Source organism: Pongo pygmaeus, chromosome 8 (genome assembly GCF_028885625.2).
Source record: "Pongo pygmaeus isolate AG05252 chromosome 8, NHGRI_mPonPyg2-v2.0_pri, whole genome shotgun sequence".
NCBI classification, from domain to species: domain Eukaryota; kingdom Metazoa; phylum Chordata; class Mammalia; order Primates; family Hominidae; genus Pongo; species Pongo pygmaeus.
The window spans coordinates 19,452,652-19,476,182 of NC_072381.2; the positions used below are offsets into that span (position 1 = coordinate 19,452,652).

The 23,531-nt window shown below is 34.8% G+C and overlaps 1 protein-coding gene across 1 annotated transcript in view; it reads left to right on the plus strand.

Annotated features, from left to right (window-relative positions):
* Positions 1 to 23,531, plus strand: part of MALRD1 (MAM and LDL receptor class A domain containing 1) — a 679,682-nt gene that overhangs the window by 290,998 nt on the left and 365,153 nt on the right. Inside the window, exon 25 of the mRNA XM_054503207.1 lies at positions 20,300 to 20,547. Coding sequence (XP_054359182.1) covers positions 20,300 to 20,547 — 248 coding nt within the window. The remainder of the gene's footprint in view (positions 1 to 20,299; positions 20,548 to 23,531) is intronic.

Here is a 23,531-nt window from a genome sequence, read left to right on the forward strand (position 1 = left end):
AGCCTTTGGAGGATAAGTTGTACCATAAAGTGCTTTTTGGTGAATGATTGCGAAACCTCTTGTTCTTTTTTTTTTTTTTTGGATTTGAGTGGGCATATTCATACCAGTAATATTAGAGCAAGAAAGCTGAATTAGTTCCAAATAATGCATAGGAAATGTAAAACTTTTTCAGCTCCTAGGACAAACAAACAAATCAGAATAAACCTGATTTTGGCATTGGTTGCCATTACATGAGAATTATTTCTTTTAATATAGCATTGCTAATTTTTTTTTAAAGTTCAACTTTATTTCCAGTCTACTGGTCTTAAATGTTGTGTTTTAGTTATAAAGTGGCTAGAATCTGCCATATGAATTATGAGTGGTGTTATTATATTTATATGCTATAAACTTTGATGCTCTAATTAGACCCAGAAGAAGAGAAAGACAAAATTAAAAGAATCACCATAGCAACTGATTTCAAAAGTTTGGCTGGCACCCAATCATGTATTTGGGTTTAAATTCCACAGTCTCCTTTCTTTGTTTTGTTTTGTTTTGAGAATTCTAGGTAAAGCTTGAACATATATCACAACTCTAAGAAGTCTTTGAAAATGTGACTAGGTAGAAATATACCATCTAGGAATAGCAGAAAGAATGAAAGAAATCAACTCTTTTTAAAGATATAAGATGTTTCATGGAGAAAAAAAATTATTATTGTTATACTTTAAGTTCTGGGGTATATGTGCAGAACATGCAGATTTGTTACATAGATATACACGTGCCATGGTGGTTTGCTGCACCCATCAACCTGTCATCTACATTAGGCATTTCTCCTAATGCTGTCCCTCCCCAGCCCCCCACCCCCCAACAGCCAATAACAGACAGAGAGCCAAATCATGAGTGAACTCCCATTCACAATTGCTACAAAGAGAATAAAATACTTAGAAATTCTTTATAATGTAAACATGTACATCCTGCTTTAATTATCTGTAGATCAATGTAGACTCTGAAAGCAAAAATATATAAAAAAGTAATTTAAAAAAATAATCTGAATAACACTTCTACAATACAGGTTGTAGTCAAAGTGATTTGTGTATCTAGGAACTCTAAAATCTTATTTGAGCATAATCATGCCATTGATACAGAGACTTCTTTGGGAAACAACCATTTTATTAGTTTCCAAATACATTCTAATTAGCTTATTTACTGATGAGACACAATTCAGAGTATCTCAGGCATTCTCAAAATGTTTTGATTTGTGCTGTGGTAAGGATGCAATAGAGTTGACCAACATAGTCAGTGATCTACATCTAAGGGCATATGTAACACAATTTACCAGCTTCAGATATATATGATTTTCAAGCACACATAGAACATTTAGCAAGGAACAAAAAAGGATTATAATTTTAAATAGTCATTTTTGATGGGTTAAAGTCACCTAGGGTATACCTTCTGAATTAGGCTGGAGATCAATGATAAGACAATGTCTAGGAAACTCCCAGTGTTTAGGAGAAAGATACTTTTAATAGCCCATGCCCCCTCCTAAATCACATTAAAGTAAAAAAATGTTTTGAAACAGAAATAACAAGAATATTGCATAACATAAACTGTGGGCATTTGCTAAGCCAGTAGATAGAGAAAAATGTATTGCCTTAAAAAATTATATTAGAAACCAATTAGGTAATAGCACAAATTAATGAAATAGAACACAAATCTAAGATGGAGGACTTCAGAAGACCAATAAAATTTTCAAAACCCTGCCAAGAATAAAGAAAAATAAAGACAAAACTATTTAATTAATATATATTTATTGGGCGGTTGTTAAATGGCAGGCAATGTTTGAGACATCTGGTATACATCATTAAATGAAACAGAAAAATATCCTGTTCTTCTTGAGCATGCACTTTTGTGTTAAATAGAAAAAATATATTTTGTGTGTATATATTTGTGTATATATTATACACAAACTTACACATATGTATATGTAAGTAAACTTTCATACTTACATATGTGTATATAATGTGTATATGTACATACTTACATATGTGTATATAAGTAAGTTACACAGCTTAATAGGTACACACTTACATATGTGTATGTAAAATTACACAGCTTGTTAAGAGGTGATCAGTGCTGTGAGAAAAAGATAAAACATAAGAAATCATAAAATGGAAGGGTAGCAAATTAAAATATTAAGTAGCATGGTAAGGACAGGCCTAGGTGAGAAAGTATTCAAGCAAATGTTTGAAGGAGGTCTGGGACCTGCTGCTTTCGTTTGTCAGCTTTTTAGTTATAGCCGTCCTAGGGGGTATGAAGTGTAATCTCATGGTGGTTTTGACTTGCATTTCCCTAATGATGAATGATGTTGAACACGTTTTCTTGATCTTATTGGCTATTTGTGTATCTTTTTTGGAGAAATATGTATTGAAGTATTTTGTCCATTTTTTTACAGAATTATCTTTTGTTGAGTTATAGGAGTTCTTTAGAATTATAAATCTTAAATCATTTTCAAATATGCAATTTGCAAATATTTATTATCACTTTGTAGAGTGTCTTTTTTCATGTTTATTTTTAATACCTTTAGTTTTATAGCAATTTTAGGTTTACAACAAACTGAGTAGAAAGTACAGTTATCGACCGGGCCTCGTGGCTTACACCTGTAATCCCAGCACTTTGGGAGGCCGAGGCGGGTGAATCATGAATTCAGGAGATCAAGACCATCCTAGCCAACATGGTGAAACCCTGTCTCTACTAAAACTACAAAAAATTAGCTGGGCGTGGTGACACACGCTTGTAGTCCCAGCTACTCGGGAGGCTGAGACAGGGGAATTGCTTGAACCCAGGAGGCAGAGATTGCAGTGAGCCGAGATCGCGCTACTGTACTCCAGCTTGGTGACAAAGCAAGATTCCGTCTCAAAAAAAAAAAAAAAAAGTACATATACTCCTTCTTTCCATATACCCACAGCCTTCCCCATACAAGAGTGGTACATTTTCTACAATCGATAAACCTAGAATGACACATCATTAACACTCAAACTCCATAGTTTACATTAGGTCTCACTCTTGGTGCTGTACATTCTGTGGGTTTAACAAATGTATAATAACATGTATCGACTATCGTAGTATCCTACAGAGTCGTTTCATTGCCCTAAAAATCCTCTATGCTCCGCTTGTTCATTCCTTTCTACCCTGAAACAGCTGGCAACTGATTTTGATCCTGTCTCCATAGTTTTGTCTTTTCCAGAATATCATGTAGTTGGACTCATACAGCATGTAGCCTTTTCAAATTTCCTTTTTTCAGTTAATAATAGATGTGATAGCTCATTTCTTTTTACAGCTGGATAATATTCTGTTGTCTGAACATCCCACAGTTTGTCCATTCACTCACTGAGGGGCATCTTGGTTGCTTCCAATTTTGGCAATTATGAATAAAGCTGCTGTAAGCATGCATGTGCAGGTTCTTGTGTGGACATAAGTTTTTAACTCCTTTGGGTAAATATCAGGGAGCAAGTTTACTGGATTATATGGTAAAGTATGTTTAGTTCTGCAAGGAACTGCCAAACTGTTTTCCAAAGTGACTGTACCATTTTGCATTCACAGCATCAATGAATGGCCATTTCTGTTACTCCATATCTTTGCCAGCACTTGTTTTCAGTTTTCTTTTTAAATTTTTGCTATCTTAATAGGTATTTAGTGGTATGTCATTTTTTAAATTTGCAATTTCTGATGACATATGATGTTGAGCATTGTTTCATTTGCTTACTTGCCATTGTATATCTTCTTTGATGAGGTGTCTGTTCAGATCTTCTGTCCGTTTATTAATTAGGTTGTTTTTGAGTTTTGAGTGTTCTTCATATATTTTGGATAGTATTTTTTTCTCAGATGTATCTTTCACGTATTTTCTTCCAGTTTGTGACTAGTCTTCTACCGGTAATTTGCTTTACAGTGTCTTTCAGAAAGCATCAGTTTTAAATTTTAACAAAGTCCAACTTACCAATTATTTGTTTCATGAATTGTGCCATTGGTATTGTATTTAAAAAGCTATCACCATAGCAAAAGGTCATCTAGATCTTCTCAGATGTTATTTTCTAGCATTTTTACAGTTTTGTATTTTCATGTCTATTATTCATTTTGAGTTAATTTTTGTGAAGGACATAGACTTATAAACTCTGTGTCTAGATTCATTGTTTTGCATGTAGATGTTCATTTTTTCCAGCACCATTTACTAAAAAGACTCTTCTTTCTCCATTGACTTGCCTTTGTTCTGTTTTTCAAATATCAGTTAACCATATTTTTGTTCATCTGATTCTGGGCTCTGTATTCTGTTTGATTCATCTATTTGTATATTCTTTTGCCAATACCTCATTGTCTTGATTACTGTAACTTTATTGTAAGGCCTGGGGTCAGGTAGTATTAGCCATCTTCTTTTGTTTTATTTTTACTATTGTCTTGACTATTCTCAATCTTTTGCCTCTCTATGCAAGCCTTAGGATTGTTTGTCAATATCCACAAAATAACTTGCTGGGACTTTATTGGGATTGCATTGTATCTAGAGGTCAAATTGGGAAGAATTGATATCTTGACAACCTTGAGCATTTCTATTGATGAACATGAAATAACTCTCCATTTATTTAGTTAGTCTTTGATATATTTTATCATAGTTTAATAGTTTTCCTCATATAAATCTTACATCTGGCAGGGTGCGGTGGCTCACGCCTGTAATGCCAGCACTTTGGGAGGCCAAGGCAGATGGATACACTGAGGTCAGGAGTTCGAGACTAGCCTGGCTAACATGGCGAAACCCTGTCTCTACTAAAATTGCAAAAAATTAGCTGGGTGTGGTGGTGGGCACCTGTAATCCCAGCTACTCAGGAGGCTGAGACAGGAGAATCACTTGAACCCAGGAGGCAGAGGTTGCAGTGAGAGCCAAGATCATGCCAGTGCACTCCATCCTGGGTGACAGAGCGAGAGTCTGCCTCCGAAAAAAACAAAAATAAAAATAAAAATAAATCTTACGTCTACTTTATTAGACATATACCTAAGTATTTCATTTCTGCAGGGAGAGAGTGCTTATATAAATGTTATCATGTTTTTAATTTCAAATTCCACTTGTTCATTGCTGATATGTAGGAAAGCAATTGACTTTTGTGTATTAATCATGTATCCTGCAACCCACTGTAATTGATTATTAGTTATGGAATATTTTTGTCTATTCTTTTAGAATTTTACATAGGCAATTATGCCATATGTGACCAAAGACAGTTTTATATCTTCCTTCCTAAGTTGCATAACTTTTACTTCCTTTTCTTGTTTTATTGCATGAGCTAGGACTGTCAGTGTGATGTTGAAAAGGAGTTGTGAGAGGGAACATCCTTGTCTTGCTCCTGATACTAGCAAAAACGCATCTAGCTTTTCACCATTAAATGTAATTTTAGCTGTAGGTTTTTTTGTAGTTGTTCTTTAAGAAGTTGAGAAAGTTTCTCTCTATTTCTAGTTTGCTGAGAGTTTTTATCATGAATGCGTGTTGGATTTTGTCAGATGCTTTTTCTTCATGTATTGATATGACTATATGATTTTTGTTCGTTAGCTTGTTGATGTGATGGATTACATTATTTGGTTTTCGAATGCTGAGCCAGACTTACAAACCTGGAACAAATCCCCTTTGGCTATGGCATGTAGTTATTTTTAGACATTGTTGGATTTGATTTGCTAGTATTTTATTGAAGATTTTCAGATCTACGTTCATGAGAGATGTTGCTCTTTAGTTCTTGTTTCTTATAAGTTTTTGTCTGGTTTTGGTATTAGAAGTAATATTGGCTTCACACAATGAGTAAGAAAATATTCCCTCTGCTTCCATCTTCTATAAGAAATCATAGAGAGTCTTCCTACCATTTTTAGGTTTCTGTCTTCTTGATTCAGCATTTGCTTGCTTGTCGTAATCTTTTGACTGCTTTCTAGAGTTCTGACAACATTGGTTCTGACATTTTCTGCTTGCATTTTGATGTGTCTGTGGCTGAACAGAGCTTAGAGCTGCCTCTTCACCAGTTTGCAGATGTGACTTCGGCTTTTGCAAGAGACTCCCCGCCTACAAGTTCTGCAGTTCATGTTGCTTCTCACTCACTGTAAAATTCTTTGTGAGATGTGCCTTTTTCTCTAAATTTAATCACAGTTTTTTTTTTGATGTCTCAGACTTTTGTAAAACCATAACAAAATAAACCATAAAAAATATCACCTCCCACCAGGTCCCTCCCTGACAAGTGGGGATTACAATTTGAGAAGAAATTTGGGTGGGGGCAAAGAGCCAAACCATATCATAGTAGGTGTATATATTTATGGGGTACATGAGATGTTTGGATACAGGCATGCAACGTGAAATCATAATGCCGTGGAGAACGGGGTATCCATCTCCTCAAGCATTTATCCTTTGAATTACGAACAATTCAATTATATTCTTTAAGTTATTTTAAGTAAAACTAAGATATTATTGATTATAGTCACCCTGATGTGCTGTCAAACAGTAGGTATTATTAATTATTTCTAACTATATATATATACACACACACATACATATATATACATAGTTATATACTATATATAAAAAACTACATATATACTATATGCTAGTTTATACATATACTAGTTATATACTATATATACAACTATGTGTATATATATAGTTAGAATGAGTTAATAAGTCCTACTATTTAATAGCACGTCAGGGTGACTATACACACACACACACACACACACACACACATACCTAGGAGGATGGTTTTCCTGTCAAAAGTCTGAAAAACAGTCTGCAGCTCTACACTTGGTTTGGACTTTATCCCAAGGCCATGCCTTCATGGTGGAGCCCTGGGTTTGGTCTTTTCTGGAAGATTTGTTTTAGCATTCCACGATTTAAATGATCAATTAAAGTTTCTCCTTCCGAGGTTTAAAATCTCAGAATTTCTGACCTCTCTCCTTGCCTTCTTAAATGTGTTTACTAGCTGCTCAGTTCTTTCCTGAGCTCATATTTTTCTTGTGGCATCTTATCAAATACGTCAAGTAGTAGCCAATTCACGTTTTCAACATTTTGCCCAGAAAGCTTCTCACACAAATTTGTAATATAATTATATACATATTCAGCTTTACGCAATATCTTGGGCACCAGGTTTATCAAATGTTTTGATGTTACATAATGTAAATCTCAAATTTTTCAGTCTCCTGTAACAGTTCCTTTATTGCTTGCCATCCTGGTCATTGCTACAAATTTTAGGTAATTTTTATGTCAGCACTCCATTACAAGTACTAATTTCTGCACAAGTCATCTGTATCATGATAATGCTGTGTAACAAACTACAGCAAAATTAATTGCCATTTAAAAACCGTTTCTTATTTTCACCCTGTATGTGATGAGGTTCTGTGATTTGTTTTCTTAATTTTTAAATTTCTAAATTTTGTAGGTACATAGTATGTGTTATATTAGTTCATTCTCACACTGCTATAAAGACATATTTGAGACTGGGTACTTTATAAATAAAAGAGGTTTGACTGACTTACAGTTCACATGGCTGGGGAGGCCTCTGGAAACTTACAATCACAGTGGAAGGTGTAGGGGAGGCAAGGAACGTCTTCCATGGAAGCAGAACAGAGAGAGCGAAGGAATGAGTACCATACTTTTAAACCATCAGATCTCCTGAGACTCGCTCACTATCATAAGAACAGCATGGGGGAAACCGTCCTCATGATCTAATTACCTCCCACCAGGTCCCTCTCTGACAATTGGAGATTACAATTTGAGATGACATTTGGATGGGGACAAAGAGCCAAACCATTTCATAGTAGATGTCTATATTCACGGGTTACATAAGATGTTTTGATACAGGCATGCCGTGAGAAATAATGACATCCCAGAGAATGGGATATCTACCCTCTCAAACATTTATCCTATATGTTACAATCTATTTACACTCTTTTAGTTATTTTAAAATGTAAAATTAATTTATCATTGACTATAGTGAATTTGATGTGCTAGCTTTTTTTTTGTACCCATTAACATCCCCACAAGGTTCTGTGATTCGGGTTGAGCTTAGCAGGGCTTAGTTGTAAGGTGTGGATGGAGTCCAGGCTTGAGCCAGCAGCTACCTAAGGCATGTTCTTTGAGCAAAAAATAGGAGGAAAAGGGCACAAATCCAGACATGAAAGTAAATGTTATTCTCTACCTGTGTCATGCCTGTAAATATTTCATTGGCCATAGAAAGTCACAAATCCATTTCTAAAATCAGTGGGATAGAAAAGTGTACTCTGCCTGGATTGGGAGGATGAGGGGAAAGAACATTTAATAAAAAATCAGCCAAACTCTTATACTCAGTCACTTACTAGGAGTCTTTCACAATTATTACAGATATATTTAAACACAAGTTATTTCCCACTGGATGAACTGTGCCTCAAAATATCATTACTTTTTATGTCATAGCAGTGCAAAATTTAACACTGCTAAATAATTAAACTCACCTCTACTTAAATTTTGGTCTAGAGAGCATCAGCATCTTTGCCAGCATTGAGGCCCCATCTGAGACTCACTAAATCGTAAACTTCATGTTAGCAAGTTCCTCAGATGATTCATATGTGTATTAAAATTTGAAAAGCATTGCTCTCAATAATACAAAAAATTTTACAAAGCTTTCTGGTGGAAGGGGGAGCTAGTATTGCACTCTTTAGTTCCTTGTCAACATAAGAAAATATTTATTGGTTTTAATATTCAATATTAATTTTTTAACCATTAGCAATAATTTGTGTTTTATTTTGTACGTCTTTCTATATTTACAACTTTCTCTCTGTTTTTATGACTTGAATAGACTAAAATATATTCAAGTCAAGACAGTTCATATGCATGTATTTGCCTGCTAATATAACTTATTGAAGATTTTGAGAAACTTGTAAAAATGAGCATTCATTCAGCAAGTGTTTATTATGATATGTCTGGCATTTTTTCTAGTTTCTTGGGATAATGAAGTGAACAATACATACACATGTCCTGTTGTGGTGGAGTTTCCATTCTGACTGTTGGTGGTGGGTGGGACACAAACATCAAACAAAATAAGTAAAATAACACACTATATATATATCTATGTGTATATGTATATGGATATATATACACATATATATACACACACGCATATTTTATACATACATGTATATAAAACACACACAGACACACACACACACACACATATTACAGTGATTAGTGGTCCAGCAAAAAGTAAGGCAAAGTAAAGCAAAATGCTTGGAGTGGTGGCTTATAATTTTAAATAGGGCAGTCATAGAAATTCTAATTGAGAAATTAATATTTGACTAAAGAATGAAAAATAATGCATCAAGCCAAAGGATATGCGATATAATTGAAGGAATTAAAAAAATCAAAGAAATATTTTGAAAGCCAAGAATAATTAAAACACAGCCCCTTTTATGTCATCACCGTGTCAGTAACAGTGTCATTTGAGTTCTGTAAATGCATAAGGAGAATTTTACCACCCACTTTATCCCTCAGGATGTTTTTATTTACTGAGTTTTTTTAGTTAATGTGTTCACATCTTGACTGCCCTCTTTTAATTGTTATGGCATACAACTATATAGCATTCTCTAATTTCCAAGTAAACAGATGAATTCTGGGGGAGAAGGGGCTATGGTTTGAAGGTATAATTGTTACTTTTTGCAGTAAGATTATGTTACACATATTATTTATTTATTATAGTAAGGTCGATGTTCCATCTGAAACTTTTTGTCATTTCATAATTAGTGCTCCGTTGTGGCAAAAATTAATTTCACAGTGTACACTGCCTCTGGGCTAGGGAGTACGCCAGTGTGCATTATCCTGAGTACTGAAAACCACTGACCTGGGTAATTACTTTGTTCTTAGTCAATAACCATTTAAAATCTAAGGAAGCATTTTATAATTAACACTCACATTATCTGACATATTACTACCAGATTTCCTTTTCATTTATTTATTTGGTAAACATTAGGCACCCCCAATAGAAGTGGCCTTAGTGCAAAAACAAAGGAAAACAAGATATGACCCGAATAATTGTGGAGCTTCTTGTCTAGTAAAAGAGATATGTAAATAAACATTTGCATTTCTTGAGAGTTAGAGAAAGTGCCAAGTACTTTTGGAGGGGCGAAATGAAGATAATTTAGTCATATATAAATACTAATCCCAACGTGGGCTTTCATAAAAGTAACACATTGCTTTGAAAACGACCAGTGTGTTTTCAAGATGTTAATAGCATGGACTGAGAATAGCTTTTGTTTTCTTTGAAAAATTATGTTAGAAAGTAGGTCAGATATCATGATGTTACTAAGGCAGGCTTTCTGGGAGGGATCAGCTGTCCTGACCTTGAGGAATTCATTAGAGCCAGCTGTAGCTGAGTGACCGGAGCTAAAACCACATTCATTGTCTTTCCAAAATTACCAGCAGTGGTCCCTCCTCTCACTATCGCAGTGTCTTAAGTGGCAAGTCTTAGGATAATGTTTTCCAGATTATAAAATCAGGTCGTTGACAGAGAAGAAAAAATTATATGTGAAGGACCTCTCTGAATCACTCATGAGATAATCCATGTTTTCCAGATGTTTGATATATAATGTGCCTTATGAATTTTCAAAAAGTTGATGCACATAGAGTTTTTCTAAATTATTTACCCTCAAAACTGCCTTTTTCTTTGTAGGAACACAAATATGCCCTTTATAGGACAGTCATTCTGTACATCACAGTGTGAAAAATTTTGTTTAATGTATTTATGATTATTACTTCACAGAATAACAAAATACACTGGAAATCACTCTATCATAAATTCCTAATGATAATCAGCAAGTGATATTAATATTTTTAGCCTTTAATTTTGAAATAATTATGAATTCATAGAAACTTCAAAGAGAGTGCAGAAAAATACTGTGTACCCTTCATACATTTTTCCCTCAGTGGTTACGTAACTATGGGCAATATTAAAACCCGGAAACTAATGTTGTCTCAATGTTTGAAAGGCTGCAGCATTTCGTTACATGCATAAATTTGTGTAAAGCATCATTGCCACAATCAAGATACTCCATCTTTACAAAGATCTTCCTTGAGCTACTTCTTTATAGTCAAACTCATTCCCATCATCCCTAACCTCAGGAAGCCACTACTTTGTTTTATATCTCTTTGCTTTATCATTTTGAGAAAGTTATATAAATGGAACTATACAGGATGTGACCTTTGAGAATAGGTCTCAAAGATCTTCTTTCTCTCAGCATCATCCTCTTGAGATCCATCAAAGTTGCTGTGTGTATAAATCACGTTTTCCTTTGTATTGCTTAGTCATGTTTCATGCTATTAAGGTAACATACCCTGGTGCTATTTTCCAGAGCGATTGCATCGTGTCACACTACCACCAGTAATGTACACAAGAACAAGTGTTTCCACGTCCTTGTGATCATTTGGTGGTGTTACTATTTTATTTTTATATTACCCTTCTTATAACTAAGGAGTAATATCTCACCATGGTCTTAATTTGCACTTTCCCAATAGCTAGTAATGTTGAATATTATTTCCTGTGTTTGTTTATAATCCATATATCCTCTTGGCTGAAATATCTCTTTTGCCCATTCTCTAATTAGACTTCTTTTTAACTGTTGAGTTTTGAGAGTTCTTTACACATTATGGTTATAAGTCTTTTAACAGATATGTGAATGGCGGATATTTTCTCCCCGGCTTTGGGTTGTCTTTTTTGTTCTCTTCACAGGATCATTTGCAGAGCAAATATTTTTAATGCTGATGAAGTTCAATATATTGATCTTTCCTCTTCCAGATCATGCTTTGATATCACATCTAAGAATACTTCACCATGTCCTAGGTCCCTGATTTTTTCCTTTGTGTTCTTTAAAAAGTTGTGTGGTATTACATTTTACATTTAAGGGTATGAATCATTTTGTTAATTTTTGTCTAAAGTGTCAAATGTGGTCACAGTTCCTTTATTTTTATGTTTGCCTATAACCAACTACTCCAGCATCATTGACAAGACTGTCCTACTTTTATTTAATTGTTTTTGTACCTTTGTCAAACATTAGTTGTACTTACATGGAGCTATTTCTGGGTTCTTTTCTGTTCTGTTGATCCAGGTATCTATTCCTCCACCAGTACAAGACAGTCTGGTTAACTAAAGCTGTATCATAAATCTTGAAATCAGTTAGATTAATTCCTCCTAATTCATTCTTCTTATACAAAATTGTTTTAGTTATTCTAGTTCCTTTGATGTTCTATATACATTTTATAAAAATATATAGCTACAAATTATTTTGATGGAACTTTGATAAAAATTGCATTTAATACCATGTCAATTTGGGGAGAAGTCATATTTTCAATATATTGAGTTTTCCAATCATGAGCATAGTAGGTTTCTCCCCATTATTTAGATCTTTGATTTCTCTAATCGGCATTTCGTAGTTTTCAGCATACAAATTCTATGTAAGTCTTACAACATTTACACCTATTTCACTTTTTGAAGGATTATAAATGGTATTATATTTTAATTTTATTTCCGTCTTCATTTCTTGGATTCAGAAATAAATGTTAATTATTTAATTTTCCTTAATTAATATGGTATGTCAATCTTGTTTCCTGTGTCCTTGCCGACTCATTTATTAGCTATCAGAGTTTTGTAGGTTTTCTTTGTGGACAGCCATGCCTTTGGAAAATAAAAATGGTTTTTAAGTTTTTCCCTCCCTCCCTCCTTTCCTCCCTTCCTCCCTTCCTCCTTCCCCACTTCCCAGTACACTCCTTAGATTTTCTTTGTAGACAGTCGTGCCTTCATAAAATAAAAATGGTTTTTAACCAACCTCCCTCCGTCTGTCCCTCCCTCCCTCCCTCCCTTCTTTCCTTTTCTTGAGATAGGAACTCACTCTGTTGCCCAAGCTGTAGTACAGTGGTACAATCTTGGCTCACTGCAACCTCCACCTCTCAGGTTCCAGTGATTCTGGTGCCTCAGCCTCCTGAGTAGTTGAGACTACAGGCGTGCACCACCATGCCTGACTAATTTTTGTGTTTTTAGTACAGATGGAGTTTCAACATGTTGCCCAGACTGGTCTCAAACTCCTGGCCTCAAGCGATCCACCCACCTCGGCTTCCCAAAGTGCTGGGATTACAGGCAAGAGCCACTGGGCCTGGCAGGTTTTAAGTCTTTCTTAGTTTAAGCTCATTGAAACAGGGATGTAACTTTAGACTTTTGTATGGTATTTATTGTACTCAATTACAATTAATCCTAAATTTTTCATCTCCATCCTAGCAGTTACCCCATTCTATTAAAATGGGAGAGAACTCCATTAGGACATGCTTATTGATGAACCAGCCCCAGCATCTATTACATTGTTAAATTAATTGATCAAATGAAACACCAACCAGTAAAGGAATCATTTCTATAACTTCCCTGACCTGGCTGACAGTGGAGGTGGAAGGAAGTCACCTAATTCCTGTTTCAACATTTTCAGAAAAGAGAGTACATTGACTCATACCAAAGGTCTTTTCAAGTGTCAGGGTTCCCTGTTGTAATAATGTTTTTCCCAATATGAATCCATGTTTCCATATTTTCCCAGTATGGATTTTGAGTGTACTCCCTAAATGGAACAACAAAGCCTGAATGACAGAACATCTGTTTATAGCATGGTTTACTGAAGCCCACTGTTCAAATTTACTGCTCAGAAAAAAAATATATTCCTGTCAAAATATTACTGCTTATTGACAATACACCTAGTCACCCAAGAGCTCTGATGGAGATGTAATGGGAGATTAATGTTGCTTTCATGCCTACTAACACAATATTCGTTTTGTTGTCCATGAATCAAGGAGTAATTTTGACTTTCAGGTTTTACTATTTAAGAAATACATTTTATAAGGCAACAACTGCCATAGGGGGTGATTCCTCTGATGGATCTGGGCAAAATAAATCTAAAACGTTCTGGAAAGGATTCACCATTCTAGATGCCATTAAAAGAACATTTGCGATTCATGGCAGAAGGTCAAAATGCTAACATTAATAGGAGTATGGAAGAAGTTGATTTTAACCTTCATGGATGACTTTGAGGGCTTCAAGATTTCAGTGCAGGAAGTAACGCAGATGTGGTGGAAATACCAAAAGAACTAGAATTAGAAGTGGAGCCTGAAGATGTGTCTAAATTGCTGCGATCTCACAATAAACTTGAATAGAAGAGGAATTGCTTCTTACAGATAGATGAGCAATAAGTGGTTTCTTGAGATGGAGTCTACTACTGGTGAAAATTCTGTAAACATGGCTGAAATGACAACAAAGGATTTAGAATATTACAACTTAGTTGATAAAGCAACAGTAGGGTTTGAGAAGACTGACTTCCAATTGAAAAGAAGTTCTACTGTAGGTAAAATGCTATCATACAGCATCACATGCTACAGACAAGTCTTTGGTAAAGAGTCAACCAACGTAGCAAACTTTATTGTTGTCTTATTTTAAGAAATTGCTACAGTAGCCAACTTAGTAGCCACCTTCAGCAACCACCATCTTGACCATTCAGCAACCATCAACAATGAGGCAAGACCCTCCATCAGCAAAAGCATTTTGATTCACTAAATGTTCAGATGATAGCATTTTTTAGGAATAAATTATTTTAATTAAGGCATTTACATTTTTAGACATAATGTTACTGCACTTTTAGGACACTGTAGTATCGTGTAAACATAACTTCTATATGCACTGAGAAAGCCAAAATTTCATGTGATTTGCTTTATTGTGTTATTGACTTTTTTGCAATGGCCTGGAATTGACAGAGCAATATATTAGAGGTGTGCCTGTGTATCCACATACACATGAATTTAGATAGAATGGGGAAAATATAAACATTTGTGAACTTGGTTAAAGGGTAAATGAAAGATATTTTTATTATTCTTGCAACTTTTTTGCAAGTTTGAAACTATTTCAGAATAAAAGGTTGCAAAAGTATTGTTAAGAAAATGAGAAATGCTAACTTGAAAAAAATTCAAATGATAAGTCCAAGAATGTTCTTTTTAAAAGTAGATATAGTAGAGAAAATTTTACTAATTTTTAATTTAAAAAAGGGAAGATACAAATAAATGTAGTTTTGCTAAAGGAGACATAAAAAGGATATAGAGAACAATAACTCTGTGCTAATTTGCAAATGTCAATGAAATAGTTAATTTTCCAGGGGAAAAATAACCAAAATTAACTAATAAAGCAAAAAGCCTGAAAAGACCATTAACTATCAAATAAGTTATCAACAAATGTCCTCCAGTTCTTTCTCCTGGGATAGATACTGCAGAGTTCTATCAAATTTTAATGAACTAATAATGCCCAAAGAAACTATTTCAACCATATGAAAAGATGGAATTTATTTTATTAAGCTAATATATCACTGATAATGAAGCCTCCAAAAATTAGATAAGTGATATTCAAACATCCTATGAATATACATGCAGAAAAGCTTAAAATGCTAGCAAACTAAATTCATCATAATATATATAGTATATACATAGCAATATATCATGCATTTTGAGATGAAGATCTTATATAACATTTTAAGTTTATTTTAATGTCATAATATGTTAATGTACCCAAATCACTGAAGAAAATAGCAGCAAGCTGATAGGTGCTGAAAATACTTGTTTAAATTAAGCAACCATTTCTTACGATATGCAGAGCATACATACGATTATTTTAACACATTAAAGGTGATATAACACATTAATGTAGGGAACGGTGAAAGTGCTTATATTAAAATCAAGAACATGTCAAAGTATCTACTATTAGTATTACTATTTAATATTATTTTTGTGGTGCTGGTCAACATATAAAACATGAAATGAAATCAAGGATACTCAAATTATAATTATTTTTGAATGATATGATTATATGGTACAAAAGCCCAAGAGATGTACCTTTAAACAAGTAAACATTTAAGTAACTGGGTTGTATAATGTCCACTGAAAATTTGTGGACACCTAGTCACCTGGAATTTTAAACTCATGGTCACCTGGAATCTCAGAATGTGACCTTATTTGGAAATAGGGCTTTTGCAGATGTCATCTAGTTAAAGTCCTGCTGGATAAAGGTGGGACCTAATTCTATGACTCGTGTCCTTATCAGAAGAGGGAAAATTGGACACAGACTGACAGAAGATGATGTGAAGAGAAACAGGGAGAATGACATGTGATTGATGTGATATGTCTACAAGCCAAGGAACACCATGATGGCCTGTAGCCACCAGCAGCTATGAAGAGGCAAGGAAGGATTCTTCTCTGTAGCCAGCAGAGAGAGCATGATGCTGCCAAAACCTTCATTTCAGACTTCCAGTCTGAAAACAAAGTCAGAGAAAAAATTTCTGTTGATTTAAGCCACCCAGTTTGTGATACTTTTGTTATGCAGCCCTAGGAAACTAATACCTAGCTTCTCTAATTATGCCTTTTGCTTTTGTGTCTTAACATCAGGATTTGAAAATCTTGTCCTGTATCATTAGCATAGTATTCTACAATATGTTAATAGTTCGGCCAAAAAAAAAAAGATTCCTTAGTCAAATAAATTGGGAATATACTCTGTTGTATAAAGAAATAGTTTGCATATTGTGGGAATTCTCAGAGCCTTTAATATATTAGCATCTTTTAAAATCTTTCAAAGAAAGATAAAATTTATAGAATTGATCCCATTCATTTGAATGCAGAATCTTCTTCCTTTGAATGACAAATTGACACCTGTAGGACATTCTCATTCAGATGAACAGTTAAAGAAGTGATGAACTATATCATGTCATAATACCTCAAGAATAATCACACTAAATTGAACGACTGCCATCTTCATGTTGCTACCTACTCACAGAGGAAGGAGTCTCTTAGAGAATTTTTTCTATAGGTACATGTACTTTCTTATCCCATTGTATTTGTAAATTTGTTTTATTTTAGCTCTCACCCCTAACTGCTGCATCCCACATTATCAAAGGGAGTAGTACTAAAGGAGCTGTGTGTCGTATCCTTCTTCAGCTCATAGCTCTGCTACTTACCGTGGAATACTAAGCAAAGTTTAATTCTGAACTTCAACTTTCTCATCAACCAAAATAAGAATAATAACTATTATATAGAGACGAAGTGAGGGTTAAATGAAATGACAGATATAAAGAGAATGTTTTAGGACCTGGCACACATTATATTTAATACCCACTATCCCTCTTTTCCTATTTTCCTAAATGTGCTTTATTTATAGAATATGCTGAATAAATGTATATTGAATGAATACCTGAATATAATTGGTATGATTTTAATTTTTTGAGTTTGATGGTAGGACCTCAAAAGGAATTATGTTATGTTCCTTCAAAATATGCCTTTTCAAATGAGGCATATTTTGTACCTGTAAGAGATATTGATCAATGGACAAATTATAGGATTTAGAAAGGTAGAAAATAGTTTGATGGATGACACAGCTTTAGACAAAGGTGATCATTGTCTTTCTGATGGCGCAGGTGTCTGATATTGGCATTAATTGCATCAGAAATGCCAGGAATTATCATCAGTTCCCAAGACGATGTGCTACTTTTTTTACCTGGTGCCTATAGGAAATAATAGGATATGAACTTATAAGTTGTTCCCCCTCATCACAGTGATGTGAAATTCAAACTACTTATTTTTGCTTATTTTATTTTCCCCACTGGTATATTAGAAATAAACTTTCCAAGGAAACATAACTTCAAAACAAGGGAAAAGATCAAAAGAAAAATATGATTTACATCATAAAGATCTATGTAGCAGTGTTTACATGAATAAAAATATCGAATCTGTTTTTCAGCAGCACACATTATTTTCTTGTACAAATGGCCTCTCTAGATGCTGCTCTATATGCTAATCTATTTCTCACAGGCTGCTAAATTTTCCAACACAAGGCAACTGAATTATTTACTTCATTTTATAGTTCTTAACTAAGACAGTGGTTCATATTCTAAACTAGATGCTGAGTTGGGGTTCATTACTATTTTCCTGACATCTACTCCCCAGTCCTTTGAAAGGATACTTAGAACTTCAGTATTCTATACTGCAAGAAGTTATAAGTATTATAGTCTATTCCAGGAAAAACAATAAATTACAAAATACATTTCAAATGACATTTGACAACTGAATTAGCAATTAGATTTTTAAAAGGCATTCTCTTCATTTGATGACATAAATTATGACAGAAAATGTATCTCTATCCTTGAAGATGTTACAAATTTATATTGACTGTTAAACAATTTAGAAAAACAAATTATTAGTCTTGATGTTTTCTTGAAGTAATCTTTTTTTTTAGTTCAACAGCTAAAAATGATTCTTTTAAGCCTTTTTTCTTTATTGTACAAGTTTCTTGCTCAGAGGTGTAATAAAGTTAGCTTACATTTTATTTTAGTATTTTCTTTTATATCCCCAAATGACATAGAAACAATGGTAAAACTCCTATGTTTTCTTTCTTAATTTTTAATTTTTAAAATTTAATTTAATTATTTGTAGAGACAAAGTCTCACTTTGTTGGCCAGGATGGTCAACAAACTCCTAGCCTCATGTGATCCTCCCACCTTAGCCTCCTAAAATGTTGTGATTACAGGGGTGAACCACTCCATCCAGCCTCGTATGCTTTCATGATTCTCCACCTTATAAACTACAAAGAGTAATTGGTTTATTTTGCACCTTGAGACAGTTTTATCTGACTTGGGATAACTATAAGAATGTATCTATACAGAAACAAACAAACAAAAACCTCACTGTTTTGATGCCAAGTGCAATAGAGCTTGGACATTCTTAAAGAGTCATATGTAATAAAATAGAGTAGATGATTTGTCCAGGAATTACCATAGCATCTGTGGGGTTATCTGCCTTTCTTTGGCTTGTGCAGTGGAGAGCAAGTCCCTGAGTGTTTTGATGACAGAATCATTCTTAACCTCATTTGCCTTAAAAATTTTGAACAATTGTTTAAATGAGGTTTATTTAAGAGAGAAACATTTATCTGAAGACATATCAACATGCTACGCTAGGTTCTTTTCAAATATTTTTAATATTTGGACACTTACTTATGATTTTACAGATTTTTATTTCAGTTGTAATCTTCAAGAAGAACTTCATAAAGAATTATTGTCATTAAAGAATTCTAAACAGTACATTTTGTTACTTATCAAATTACTCACTCATTGGTTTTTTGTTTTTTGTTTTTGAGATGGAGTCTCGCTGTGTCACCCAGGCTGGAGTGCAATGGCACGATCTTGGCTCACTGCAACCTCTACCTCCTGGGTTCAAGCGATTCTTCTGCCTCAGCCTCCCAAGTAGCTGGTACCACAGATGCCTGCCACCATGCCCAGCTAATTTTGTATTTTTAGTAGAGATGGGGTTTCACCATGTTGGCCAGGCTGGTCTTGAACTCCTGACCTCAGGTGATCCACCTGCCTCAGCCTCTCAATGTGCTAGGATTACAGGTGTGGGCCACTATGCCCAGCCTCCCTCATTGGTTTTATGCAGAATCGTGAATATTGACTTAAAAATGAAAAGTATGAAAAGTCCTAAATATATAAATGTATAAGGTATGACACCTTCATACAACAATGCTCAGTTTTATAACATCTTCACTGCCATTTTCACCTTTATAATTTACTTGCAGCACGATAAAAAGATGCCTGTGTAATTACTACTGTCATGGAAATGGGAAAATAAAACAACTTAAGCAATGACAGTAATAAAATACCTCAAAAAATAGCTGGGAGATAGTTTGGTATTTAATGCAAGTTAACATATTTAATTTCTGCAACTTATTACAAGAAACTCATTCAAATTATCACATCTTTTTACCTCACTTTTCTGTTTGACAATTTTCTCTAAAATAAAGGACTGTTCTAAAAAATAACTACTATGATAAATGATAACTTTTGCTCGGGGCAGCATTACCCAACCTAAAATATATTGTAGAATAATAAACTTCATAAATTTCTTACCAAGACCTGAGAAGCATAGATGAGAAGACAGAATAAATAAATTATATTGACCAAATAGGTATTTACAGAAAGAAATGTGTGTAATGCTAAACTAGTTTATCAGTTTTGAAACTGGGACCAGATTTGTAGAGAAATGAACTTACAGAAGCCATGGAAATAGCTGTGCGTATAGCAAACCGAAATAGTCTCTTTATATGTTGCTATCAGTATAGCATTATAAGGTTTCAAATATTACATGATACAGCAAGATCACTGCAGTTTTGAATTGCATGTTTTAAAGTAGGCAAATTTCCATTTTCTGTAACATATATTTGGAAATATTTTCCAGGTACCTCCAGTGGGCGCTGTGATTTCGAATTTGATCTTTGTTCCTGGGAGCAGGAGAAAGATGAGGACTTTGACTGGAATCTGAAAGCTAGCAGCATCCCTGCAGCAGGCACAGAGCCAGCGGCAGATCACACTTTGGGAAATTCGTCTGGTCATTACATCTTTATAAAGAGTTTGTTCCCTCAGCAGCCCATGAGAGCTGCCAGAATTTCAAGTCCAGTTATAAGTAAGAGAAGCAAAAACTGCAAGGTATGGGGAAAATCAAACCAACCAACCAAACAAACACAGAATTATTGTGAGCAAGTTGATAAATTGACATACAGAAAATAGAGTGGCTGGGGCCAGAGAAAAGATGAGTTTGAATTTATTCAACTTTGGATATGTGAGGGAGGGAAAAAATGAAGTTCAGAATGAAAGGGAAGGATTGCTATAACTGTTGGAAGAATTTATCCTATGGATAAATTCCATGGATGTTGAAGTTTGGGAAAATGTTGGAAAATTCCATGGTTGTTATTCACAACCATGTATAATACAGAAGAAGTAAGATATCAGTGGTTTTCTCTTAAGAAGTTTAGTACTTATTAAAACTATGGAAATTTTACAAACACAAACAGAATTAAACAACAGTCATTATATAATTAAATATCTCCAAGAATGAATATTATAATTAGAGCCACAAAAAAAAATTAAGTCTTCATGAAAAATGAAACAAAAAGGACCCTGAACTTATTCCTAAAACAAGTAGAATAATTTCTATCAGCAGGAAGAAAACATGACTTGGTCATTAGCCTGTGAAAAATTCATGAAAACATCTGTGGAGAATTAAAAGTATAAATAAGGTTGTGTGGCTCTTTGGGAAAAGCAGCAGCCTCATGCGATAACTACGTATTTACAGGGTTTTCCACTTTCCTTTGTTTATTGTTTGCTTGTTTGTTTATATTCCATAAAAGAGTTAGCTAGGCTAGGAAGTAAATTTAGCTTTACGTATAGTACAAATTAAGTGTTCAGAGATCACAAGCACTCAGAGATCTATTGCTTACAAGAGATGTATACAGAAATAAATATATTTACAATAAGAAATGCAGTCTGTAATTTCTGAACACATGTATTCTGATTAGAGTGTTGCCCAATGTTTGAACTCCAAAAAGCAAACGAATTACATCCAGAAACTTTCTTCCCTTCCCTTCCCCTACCCTTCAACAGTCTCACTCTGTCGCCCAGACAGAGTGCAGTGGCACTGCCAATATGGAGTGCAGTGGCATATTTTCAGCTCACTGTAACATCCAACTCCCAGATTCAAGTGGTTCTCCTGCCTCAGCTGCCTGAGGAGCTGGGATTACAGGCGTGCGCCACCATTCCAGCTAATTTTTGTATTTTTAGTAGAGATGGGGTTTCACCATGTTGCCCAGGCTGGTCTCAAACTCCTGATCTCAGGTGATCTGCCCACCTTGACCTCCCAAAGTGTTGGGATTATAGGCGTGAGCCACTCCTCCCAACACAGTTTACACTTCCCTGTGCCTGTGTCCACAACTGACGGAGCCCTAACCATGGGAGAGAGACATAACAAACAGCCTTCAACACCTTACCACTGCCATAGTATTAATACATGTTAAACTTTTACTTTGTCTTAAGAGTTTTTCTCTCTCATCGTGAGTTGATTTTATAGTTTAACTCTCATAGAGCAATTTTGTCTATCACATACACAGTGAAGATTTTTCTGTAAGGAAAGTGACATGATCAGATGAGAGTTTTAGTGATAGAACTTGGTCAGCAGTCTAGAATGAAAGTAAATCATACAAATCTATTTTGGCAAAAATTGAGTTTTTATCAAGTATAGTTTTTATCTGTTTTTGCTATCTTCCAGATTACTTAGTACTTTCTCAGGAATAAAACCCAAGCACACCAGATTTTCTGTATGTTGGGTATATATCTATAAATTTAGCTTTATACATCTATAGATATTCTGAAAATCACAAATTAGTTTTAGTCTTAGAAACCTAATTAAATATTAAATACAAAATATGAAAATTCCAGATTGACCTCTAAGCTTTTCTATTTAGACACTTCTGAAAATGTCCAGTGGATTATTTTTTCATACTGTAGTAACTAAGATTTCATCCATTGCTATATTCCCCTGGTCCCAGAACTAGAGTCCCCAATGTTTTAAACATCTGTGTGAGAATAATGAAGTATGCCTGGAAGAAATGTCAAAAAATTAATGATGAATGGTTCATTTTATGAATATTTATGATATAGATTGAATAAAAGCAAGTAAGGAAAGATTGTGCTAGGAAATATTGGGTCTCCCATATTAAAAATATATTCATCGGGTAAGCAGATTGACCTCCCAGATTTTTATGAGAATCACCTCTGCCCCTTCAGCTTGTGGAATACCTTTCAAGCAGAGATAATGTATTTTTTTTTCTTTGTAGGGGTTGGTGTATAGGAAGGATGCATGTAGAGGGTGATGAGACAAGAGATGAGACCTTAATGATTTTTTCTTTTTTCTTTTTTTTTTTTTTTTGAGATGGAGTCTCACTTTGTTGCCCGGGCTGGAGTGCAGAAGTGTGATCTCTGCTCACTGCAAACTCTGCCTCCCAGGTTCAAGCAATTCTCCTGCCTCAGCTTCCTGAGTAGCTGGGACTGCAGGCGCACACCACCACGCCTAGCTGTTTTTTGTTGTTGTTGTATTTTAATAGAGACAGGGTTTCACCAAATTGGCAAGGCTGGTCTCGAACTCCTGACCTCAGGTGATCCGCCTGCCTTGGCCTCCCAAAGTGAAGGGATTACAGGTGTGAGCCACCGTGCCTGCCAATGCTTAGAAGATTTTTATTCACTCTCACTACCCTGTGTTAGGCTTTGTCGTCACCAGATGTTCCCCCTGGAAATAGGGGTGTTGGTGCATCTGTTTGCATGTTAACCTGATGGCATCATTCAGCAAATGCCCTGAAGAAGATACAAACGTATTTACTGAGACATAAAACATATGCCTCATATTTGTGGCACAAATAAGACAAACAAAAGGAGAAGCCCCTCTTTGTAGCTGCAAGGGGTCCTTGCAGAAGTGTGCCACACAGGTGGCCCTGGGATGCTGTACGAGAGGTTGGCCCCTGGCCACTTTGTTTCTCACTCAAGTAAGTCATGGTACCCAAGTTTCACCGGTACCAGGACAATCCATAATGATCATAGAGCTCATGCTGGGAAAGTTAGTCCATAGAACAAGTATTTTGGGG